Source organism: Spodoptera frugiperda, chromosome 27 (assembly GCF_023101765.2).
Source record: "Spodoptera frugiperda isolate SF20-4 chromosome 27, AGI-APGP_CSIRO_Sfru_2.0, whole genome shotgun sequence".
Classification (NCBI taxonomy): Eukaryota; Metazoa; Arthropoda; class Insecta; order Lepidoptera; family Noctuidae; genus Spodoptera; species Spodoptera frugiperda.
Window position 1 is genome coordinate 5,748,794 of NC_064238.1, and position 10,770 is coordinate 5,759,563.

General features: G+C 33.8%; 2 protein-coding genes across 2 annotated transcripts; both read left to right on the top strand.

Moving 5' to 3' along the window:
* Window positions 1-208: 208 nt before the first annotated feature.
* LOC118263415 (uncharacterized) lies at window positions 209-6,608 on the top strand. Its single transcript, XM_035575400.2, has 7 exons — window positions 209-646; window positions 2,526-2,716; window positions 3,193-3,341; window positions 4,751-4,896; window positions 5,263-5,516; window positions 5,983-6,147; window positions 6,320-6,608. The coding sequence occupies exons 1-7, from the start codon at window positions 460-462 to the stop codon at window positions 6,566-6,568; spliced, it is 1,341 nt and encodes a 446-aa protein (XP_035431293.2). The 5' UTR covers window positions 209-459; the 3' UTR covers window positions 6,569-6,608.
* Window positions 6,609-7,045: 437 nt separating this feature from the next.
* On the top strand, window positions 7,046-10,467 carry LOC118263421 (uncharacterized). Its single transcript, XM_035575411.2, has 4 exons — window positions 7,046-7,373; window positions 7,579-7,788; window positions 8,152-8,363; window positions 8,641-10,467. Exons 1-4 carry the CDS (start codon window positions 7,215-7,217, stop codon window positions 8,735-8,737), a joined length of 678 nt encoding a protein of 225 aa, XP_035431304.1. The 5' UTR covers window positions 7,046-7,214; the 3' UTR covers window positions 8,738-10,467.
* Window positions 10,468-10,770: the final 303 nt, after the last annotated feature.

The window sequence follows — 10,770 nt, forward strand, 5'->3', positions numbered from 1 at the left end:
AGTAAAAGGTGTATCTATAATTTCTTTGACTACTAATATGTAAGTAGACGACTTAATTAAAAATGCATGGAGTATTACCCTTAACAATAGGTACTCCATAGATTCTACACAAGAAAACTTGAAACAACAGAAGTACCTTGATATCAATATCTTCTGATTTTATCAATACCTTTATACAGTAAGTAAGAGTATATGTATGTATTGCATTTATCTTTTCCAACAATCATCTGACAGATAGTGAGCCACGCCACAGCTGACAATACGCATTCTGAAATATTTTACCATAATAATATAATGAAATCTCTTGAAATGCATTACGCAGTTTCTCGTATGCAACTGTATCAATAAATAACCGAAACGAAAGAACCTAATTATAACTTCATTCAATTTATTTAACTATTTAATCAGTGTTTCAAATTAATCTATACACTCGCTTCTTGACGCAGACTTTGGCTAAAAATGGCGCGATTATTAGTTGCACTACCTGTAATATTAGTTGCAGTGGTTCAGTCTAAAGAGATTCCAGAACCTAGCGATCTTGCATTCGTTTTAAGTGAAAATGAATTCGAAGATTACCTGGATTTTTGGCTCGAACACAAGTCAGAAGTTAATCAACTCTCAACTGCTTTTTCAAAGACCGAAGGCGGTAAGAAATTGTTTATTTTATTAGATCACATAATTTGCATATTATTAAGTACTTGTGTGAAGATGCATAGAGAATAACCTGAGATGCTTAAACATAAATTTCAGGAGATTTAGTTAGTTATAAGTAGGGGAAAACCGGGAGACTTGCCCAGGTAGGAGAGTTGAACCACCTTTCAAAATTGTATTTGGATTTAGTGCGAACGAAACGTCAAAACATTCATTGGTCGCACTCAAGAGGCCAATCATAAGTATGCAGCCATTTTGCATCTTAGTGGTGTGGTTCGTCAGTGACAATGTAAAACGTGTTTCTGTTGCTGCGGAGTATATTTTTTTGTTTTAAGTAGTTTTGTGATTGCTGTCGTATTTATTGAGGTACGTATTGTATGTTGATATTATTATATTGCCAAACAAATGTAGTTTGACGTGTGCTTAGTGTTTTTTCTCTACGATCAACGGTTTTTGTTTGTCATAAACTAAATTGGGAATTAGTGTGAGTGGGAGAGTTGCACCAGGGTGGTTGCGGGAGACTTGCTCAGTGGTTCATGTCTCCCTGTGCAGGGAAATTATACCTACTTAATATATTTTTTCTGTCTTAATATAATTTATTGTTTTTGCAGTGCCAACTTGTACGATGCCTTTTCAATACAAGCCTCCTGAAAATGCTCGCAAACGAAAAAAACTCACAAAAATGGAATTGCAAAATGCCATACATAAAATTAAGGGAGGCGCTTCTATTCGACAAACTTGGTAAATAAATATGGTATTTTTGAAACAATTTTACAAAAAAAACCGGCCAAGTGCGAGTCGGATTCGCCCATGAAGGGTTCCGTAGTAGCAAGTAGATGCCACAATATAAAAGTTATAAAATAACTTGCATAGTGGTTTTACATAGTGTTTGTATGAAAGACAAAGTTATATTTGCGGTTTTTGAAAATGTTTTATTTCTTAAAAACTAATAATGATATCTCGTTCAAACCAATTTTCGTTGTTAGTTTCTATTGAAATCTACAGCATATATTTTTTTTAGTTTTCTCACTCTCTTATTTTAAAAGTTAGAGGGTTGAAAAAATTAGTGTCCCCCCGACACTAATTTTTTCACTTTGGAAGCGTCTAACTTTCAAACGGTTGATTTTGACGAAAAATGGTTTTAGGAACCTTAATGCCTTTTTAAAGCCCTATCCATAGACACCCACCACGGATAGGTTAGCTGAAAAAAAATTTTTTTTAATCTTTAATATTTAAATTTATTAATTTTTATTCAAAATTCGGATAGCGGTTATCAAAATACATCAACCCACAGAGTTTCAACTATGTAGGCCCAACAGTTTCGGAAATAAATGGCTGTGACATACGGACGGACAGACAGACATGACGAATATATAAGGGTTCCGTTTTTTGCCATTTTTCTACGGAACCCTGAAGAATGTTATGTTAATTACATTTTCTTTGATAGCAGTATTAAAAACAAGTTAATTACTGTATAAAATAAGATATTAAAACTATGATTGAAACCGAAAATGATTTTTATTTTCCACAAAAACAATATGGTCAACTCTCCCCATACCTCGGTTTAAGTGTCCCTGTTGGAAGGGAGACTTGACTCATTTTCATTTTTTAGTAAAATGCCAATAAAATGTTACTAGCGCATTTATTAGCAATATAATTAAGCACAAATATACCTACTAAAGTAAGGCATCACATAAGTGTATAATCGATTCTCTAAACCCAATAAACAAATAATTATGGTATTTTATATTAAAAGTGGTTCAACTCTCCCGGACTTCCCTACCACAAATGAATACAAACATTGAAGTAATTTTCAAATTCGGTACGGTTTCACTTCATTATTTTGACTTCTCTGAAACTGAAAATGTTCATAGGTTGCACATTGGGAGTGAATGAAGACTTCGGGCAACCGCAGCCCGTGTATCTTAACAACAACACCTATCTGACTCCCACTGGAGCTACTGGGAAAGTAAACTTATTTTCTGGGGAACAGGTTACCATAGCCTGTCCAGGGCCTAACCGCTTTATCCTACATCCAAATATTACTGCATCTGTAGCCACAGCCGTAAGTACCTACACCTACTGTATAATCGTCTACTTCTGACTAGAAATTCATAAACTGAATAAAACTTTTTCAACCTAGAAATTGAATAATCCCCAAGACTTCATGTTTAACTTTTCGCTTCCTAACCCTTAGACAAAAGCAATATTTTTCTCCTATTGTTACTTACTGTATTTGTGTGGACCGGTAACATTGCAATAATTATTAAGGACCTTTAGGTATATCATATTATAACTTACCAGTTATCTATGCTCATTTAAATGAATCTTAATTAATTTTCCATTCAATTATTTACAATCCACAAAACGAGGAAAAGTTAGCAATGTTAACAAAACGCAAATTCATTTTGGGTTTTGATGAATTGCTGATTTTTTATTTAGATAACTAGACAAGCTGCTGACGGGGCTCAAATAAAAATGAAAGGACCAATCAATTACTTCACAATTCGATGAGTTCTATTGGCTAATTACTTATTTCAGACAGCTGTTTGTGTAAACAGTGATCTGGTGTCTGGAGCCGGCTGGTTGAATGGTAGCGGGGCGTTCAGTGGACTGACTTGCTCATCACATCCAACTCACGAGGCTAGAGCCACTAACGAGACTTGTTATAACAACAATCTTGTTATCAGGTCTGTATACACGTTCACTGGAATACGTATTTTTTGGTTAAAATACAAGTAAGGTAAGCTAACCAAATAAGGCCTACCTTATTTTTATTACCGCCTAGCTCGTAGGTTTAAAATGACAATGGGCTGATAATTTCAAAATCTTATATTTATTTATTAAACTTTGTAATAATGGAATCAAAATGGCTTTAGAAACAAAAATTACAATTTTATTATTTTATTTACACAAATAACTAAAGTGTCACTTTGGCCTTATTGGGAACCCTATGTCTTAATAAGGCCTCAATAAAAACTAGTAAGTATTCAACTTCTTAATTATAACAAAACTTTGTCAATGCTTATAATAAATGTAATGAGATCTTATTAATTAATTTTGGTCATTATACATCAGGCTAAACGAGTTTCTCATCATGTAATACCCAAGTAACATCTTTGAAGTCATCGGTACCCCAGCATCAGTCAAACGAATGAGAATAACTTCTTGTTCTGTAGCCAATTTAGCGACCGACCTAGCTTTCGTGTAGCGAACCACTCTTTAGATGGTGCGTACTTCTTTGGAAGTTATATCTGGCTGCAGCAGCCTACCGGGTAAAACAGGGTGCATAAAATTTGAAGGGTGAATAGATACTATGAAGAATTTCCCGATATCCATTCACCCCTTTTCTGTATCTATTCACCCCGTTTACCCCTTTCTACCATTTTAACAGCGTTTTCCATCTTTTGCAAAATCCATTGGCTTTCTTTTTGACAGAAGCTGGTGATCCGTTTTCTATGAAATTACTGAAAAACAACTATGCCGTAATAAGGCCTACACGTTTTTTTTGTAGGCTTTATTAGGACATGGCACATAGGTAAACAAAACAACTATTATATGAAATACACCGATATTATAGCTATTTCACTAATGTGAGGAGATGGCTAAATGTATAATTGTCATACAGACAAAACACGACACGTCGTATACTGATAAATATAAAAATACTAACAGTTTACGCTACTCGAATTTTATAAAAACTAAAGTGCGCTCCACGTCGTGATTGTTTTCGTCTGTAGGTTCCAACATAATCGCGGCACGGGTTGCTTGCTGTGCTCAAATTAGTAAAGTAATGTGCATGCACACTTCTACAAACTTTGGCGACCATTTGACATCGGGAAGAGGGAAATTTTCAAAATAGGCTTTATTGGGGCATAGGCCTTATTTGGTTAGATTACTATACATATTTCGACAATAAATCAATGTTCAATTCGGTAATTTGATCGCTTAATACTTGGTAAGAGTACTAGGTAATTAGTATTGATTATTTCTGATATTTAATGCACTCGCAGCTAATATTGTGGATACTTTTCGAATCCACTTTAAAGGTAACTAGTTAAAGTGGAAATGTATAATACGACCTTGTACCATCTTTTAGGGTTGGATTCACAGTAGAAGATATATTCTATCCCCTATACTGGTCTTGCTTCGATGAACGTCGCCTCGAAGTTCTCTACGTGTGGTACGAACAAAACCCTCATAACGCTGTCCACCAAACTGGTATTAACAGACCTAATTTTGCAGGTTAGTGATTTTTTTTCACTTGAAGAACTCGGTAAAACTACATTAACTGAAAACGTTAAAAGATCACAAAAACCTTTTAAAAGGCCGGCAACGCATGTGAGTCCTCTGGTGTTGCGGGTGTCCATGGGCGGCCCTGATCGCTTACCATTAGGTGACTCGTTTGCTCGTTTGTCACCTATTCCATACAAAAAAAGAGACATACTAAATGAATTAAAAATCACGGTTCAGCGCGACGTCGCTGCGTCTGCGCACGCTGCTCATAATGAAGAGTCCTTCTGTGACTCGAAACTAGTAGAGCTTTTCTCCATTAATTTACGTGAGCAAACCATGATTTTTACCTAACTCTTATAACTTATTTTTTCCTAGCTGGGACCTTCTACCCTGGAGTACCTGTAAATGACATGTACAAAAAAGATCAGCAAAAAGCTACACTTACCAACCTCGTTGGTAGCGACCTAGCGGACAAATACCTAACAACCCGGCAATACTTAGCTCGTGGTCATCTTGCTGCTAAAACTGATTTTATTTATGCCAGCGGCCAAAGAGCCAGCTTCTACTTCATTAACGCTGCTCCTCAATGGCAACCGTTTAATGCTGGTAACTGGAATTTATTAGAACAAGTAAGTTTCTCAAAATCATAATAATATTGTGGATAAATGAAAGACGCTAGAACATTAAGTAGTAGTACCTAAGCTTAGCAAAACTGCCTGCCTAACTGTTGACAATATAAACAAAACCTATTGGAGTAACTTGACATAGAAACACAAAGAACTTATAAAATACGTAGTTCAGGAGATGATTCCCCTGAACTTCGTTAATTGTAATAATAAGTCACACCTGCCTTTCCATAGCCACCCACACCCATAACCCTATCATTTCCTTTTACAACAGTCCTCCATCAACCGGGGTTTGTCCTTGGGTGCACTTCCATAATGCAAACAGGGATAATTGCCGGCTAATGTACATTTTCACTTAAATTGAAATTGTTCAACCGGCCTCTGCGAGTTGGCTTCGGTTCCTCGTACGCCTTCCAAAAGTCCGGGATGTCCCGTGCAAAAAATAATAAGTTCTTTATGCCCTTAACAGAAATTACGTGCTCGCATCGGTAATGCTGGCTATAACACCGTGGTTTACACTGGAACATTCGGCGTCACTCAACTCCGTGATGAAAATGACCGGTTTGTGGATATCTATCTGTATACCGACGAAAATAACAACCCTCAAATTCCTGTGCCTCTCTACTTTTATAAGGTAATCAATTCGATCATCATATCTTACCTACCTACTTTCGAGGCTATACTCTGATTATTTTTTAAAAACTCTGTGTATACTAAATTAAACTAACTTCAACTTCATGAAAACGAATGGTTTGTTATTCTTGAAGAATAAATTATTCAATGTTAACCATTGCTTACTACTTTAGGTTGTCTACGATGCTGATCGTCGTCTCGGCACGGCATTCGTGAGCATCAACAACCCTTACTACACGGAGTCCGAAGTGCGTGCTCTGACCTTCTGCACGGACCGTTGCCGCAACAACAGCGCGTTCAGCTGGCTCAATTGGAAGCCTGACCACATTGACATCGGTTACAGCTTCTGCTGCACTATCGATGACTTCAGGAGGACAGTTCCCCACTTACCACCCTTCACTGTTACTGACCTTCTTAGTTAAACATGCCTATATTATACTTGTCTTGTGTATTTAGACTAAAATATCATGTGTATATTAATATGAATTTAATAAAGCTATGGGAATTTCATTATTTACAAGATTGGTTTTTAATCTCTTCCGAGACCGCCTGCGAAAGTAACGTAAGTCTAACGTGGTATTTCTACCAAGTCTATTGATAATAATAGATTGAAGTATGATTCCTAGGTCATATTTTATATACATTAGGATATTACCTTCTAGTTAACTTTTGATCTGAATAACACAGCTCATGCAGTGGACCTCGCAATAGACCCTTCAATTTTATTATGTCCCATCCCTAGCAGACCATCATGACATCACGTTGATTTGACAGTTTGATAGCGCGCGTTCCATCGCTACCACAATAGAAAAGGATTTTATGCTATCAGCTATCTCTTTTTTACACTAGAATCGAGTCGTAAATAAATCAGACTTTATGCTATAAATTGAGAAGCAAATATTTGTCAGTTATGGAACGTGAAAAAACCAATGAACTGGAAGAATATTCGTTCTAAAATTCCTGAATTTTGAGCTAACTGATAAGCCGGTTGTCTAATCCTAATTATTGTAATCATTCTTATTTTAGAGGGAAAAACTAGATATTCAAATCTTTGCGATACTATAAACCATGGCTGACGAAACAAGAGCTGTTGTAAACGAAGAAGATTTAAATCAATTAAAAGAAAGGATGAAGCTAATCGTTAGTGCCGATCCATCGCAATACCACAATGATTATTCACTGCGGAGATACTTGAGAGCATTTAAAACAGTCAACAATGCATTCCAGGTAAAGACTCTGTGATTGTTGTTCAAAACATCTAAAGCTAATTTTCTATCAGTTTGTCTAGTTCATTACAAATCACCCGTTTCAGGCAACCAATCCTTGTACACGTATCTTTTATTCTAGCATGATACCTAGCTTAAGCATCCGCCCCTAAGATATCCACAGACACTTGAAACCCGAAAATTTTGTTTATTATTGTTTATTTCAGGCTATATTAAAAACAAACAAATGGAGAGTAGAGTATGGTGTGAACGAGTTAAGTGAGAATAAAGAGATTATAGAGAAGTATTCCAACAAAGCAAGGGTACTTCGACACAGGGACATTATTGGCAGACCGATAATATACATACCAGCTAAGAACCATAGTTCCAGCGACAGAAACATTGACGAATTGACTAAATTTATAGTCTACTGCTTGGTAATAAGAATCATGTATTACAACTCTGATAATTAAGACAATGTACCAACTTATAATTTTGTTTTACAAAACAAGAGGGTATGTTGTATATTTTTAACAACTTGTAAACACCCACTATGTATTCACCAGTGATACCATTAGTCCCAATATAATGGGTGTCAATTGATAATAAGTCACCTTAAAATTGCATTTGAAATATCAAAATTACTAATAATTCTGTAAAACAAATACTTCAAACAACAAAATAATATATTAATGCGCAATATCTAATTTGTTGTTGTAGCCTATTTACAGAAATTAATATTTCATATTTGTATTTTAAATTATTATAATTTATTAAAATGTTGGTACATATATTTACAGGAAGATGCCAGTAAAAAATGTTTTGAGGAAGTCATAGATAATTTGTGTATAGTGTTTGACTTGAATGGCTTCACACTGTCCTGCATGGACTACCAAGTGCTGAAGAACCTGATCTGGTTGCTTAGTCGGCACTACCCGGAGAGACTAGGCGTATGCCTGGTCACCAATGCACCAGCATTCTTCTCTGGATGTTGGACTGTTATAAAACAATGGTGAGAAAACTAGTAGTAAACAACATTAGTAATAAACTAGCTAGACTATAAAATGAAGTAAATAAGTGAATTATTATGTTATTGGTTTACTCACATAACGGTTTGACGAGGAACTCAACTAGTTTCAAGCCATGCTAGAGGCTCATAATCATGAGCAGCAGCCATTAACATAATAATTAATTTAATATGTCTCACGAAAGTTATAATAAAACATAAATAAACATTGGTTTTACAAGTTTTTTTAAACTGTTATTTTTATTATGTTTTTGTTTTACAGGCTCGATGAAAATACTGCCAGTAAGGTTGTATTTGTAAACTCAGAGATGGATCTGTGCCAATATCTGATACCTGATATACTTCCTGATGACATGTAAATAACAAACATAAAACCGACAAATGCAATGTTCAATGGTATGAATGTCTAGATTTAATCATACATGTATCTTATAAATGTATATATTTTAATATGACCTTAAGGCAAATTCACCAAAAATAATAGTTATCCTCATTTTATCTATTGACCATAATTATATAGAATATATTTGTAATCAAATAACAAGTGTATTAACTGACATTGAAATAGTACCTACCTAGTATAACTCGGTAATATAATAGTTTAATTGTATTAAAATATTTAATTGAATGTCTGTAAACAGTCACCCACCAGAAAGTATAACTAACTCAGTATTGAACAATATAATATTACAATGCTTCCTTAGATTTACATCTGTGTTCAGTTTAGTATAAACTTTGACATAATATTAGCAGTAGATTTCAGGTCTTTATCCAAAAACTTACTTTATATTTCTATTTTTCTTACAACAAGCCTCCGACTTTACACTTCTTGTTTTTCTACACCCACACTGGTCCATATTCCTAAATACGTAGTTATAGGAGCAAAATATTAATTTTACACAATTTAAAATATTTAGGATGTTTTGAGTTCTTACCTGCTAGTCACTTTTGTTAGAACCATCGCCTCAAATCCTTGCCATAATTATGAATTATTATGTTTAACATGTCTAACTAGTCTCCTTTTATAGTAGGTACAAACTTACAAAGTCATATTCAAGCTTATTTTCTTCAAAAGAAAAGTTTTTTTTAGTATAGAAAATGATATTTGAACACCAAAAAGTCAATTAATCATTATAAATGAGATTTGTTTTAATAGTCTTTAATTTCAAATATTTTAACATTATGAATTAAACAATGCTTTAAGTTTATGCATTCCAGTTGATTAGATTTGTTATTGATAGATTTATAACTTAATTTCCAATGTGTTGAAACCTGTTAGAAGTTGTTTACAAAAGAAACTATAACCCTTATATTGAATAAGACCATGTTTTAGTAAAATATTGTTGAATATTTGTGTCACAAATACAAAAACTATTTTAACAACATGTAGTGAATCAAAATCCTGAAAATGTTACAGGGTGACTTGATAACGATAAGAATTTATTAGGTTCTTAACTCCTTATAATTTAACATAAAAATATTTATCTATGTCTATGTTAAGAAACATATAACTTAGGTAGTAGGTATGTGTCTTCTTATGTACAATAATGCTTATGCCATGTCATGTGTATTTATATGTTATTTATTTATATGTCATGTGTATTTATAATACTACTAAATAACATAAGTTGTATTATTTAATACATAAATCCAAAAATTTATAATAAGTTGTGTTGAACATCTTGCTTGTCTAAACTAGAATAGAAATTAAATAAAATATGAATGTCTCTCTTTTCTTTTTACTACAATTTTATTGTAAAGTCTCACTCACGCAATGTGGGTACTAACGATTTTTTTTAAATTTTATTTGCAATTAAAATACAATATTTTGTAATTATTTACTCCATTTTCATTGTAGGTCGCGCTCGTACTTATTATAGTAACGAGAATTTATTCCTAATAATTATTTGTTTGTTTATTGTTCATATTAATTAATTTTCTGTAGTAATTACGAACACTTCTAGTACCTGCTAATGCCATATAATAAAAATTAGTAATTTCGTTGCGTGTACCTGTGTACTTATTCTTAAGTTTTATTTTGACGTATCTATATATTACATAATAAATATGAATAAATGGATAATCATCAGTTTTGTTACTTTTATTTCAATATTTTTATCACCCAATTTTGTTTTTTACAAACAGCGTTACCCCACGCTCTGATTTTCTCCTGAGTTTTTCTTTTATTTGGCTAACACGACTAATCCGTCGTCTATACATTCATTTAAGACTATATAGCATCATATGTTGGCAGTAGGACCATTATCTACAATCAACGCCAGATTGATGCAAAAAAATCAGTAGGTAGGTACAAATAAACGTATCTATTGTCGAACCATCTTAAAATTATCAAGTATTATCGCAGGTATTCGGATAAGTCTATCAATGGCCT

Bases quoted from the DNA above. Each gene is read 5' to 3' on its own strand.
- LOC118263415 (XM_035575400.2), top strand. From the start codon at position 460: ATGGCGCGATTATTAGTTGCACTACCTGTAATATTAGTTGCAGTGGTT. The intron at 3,342-4,750 runs GTCTGTATACAC...ACCATCTTTTAG, and splicing joins AACAACAATCTTGTTATCAG to GGTTGGATTCACAGTAGAAG. The intron at 4,897-5,262 runs GTTAGTGATTTT...ATTTTTTCCTAG, and splicing joins TAACAGACCTAATTTTGCAG to CTGGGACCTTCTACCCTGGA.
- LOC118263421 (XM_035575411.2), top strand. From the start codon at position 7,215: ATGGCTGACGAAACAAGAGCTGTTGTAAACGAAGAAGATTTAAATCAA. The intron at 7,374-7,578 runs GTAAAGACTCTG...TGTTTATTTCAG, and splicing joins CAGTCAACAATGCATTCCAG to GCTATATTAAAAACAAACAA. The intron at 8,364-8,640 runs GTGAGAAAACTA...TTTGTTTTACAG, and splicing joins TGGACTGTTATAAAACAATG to GCTCGATGAAAATACTGCCA.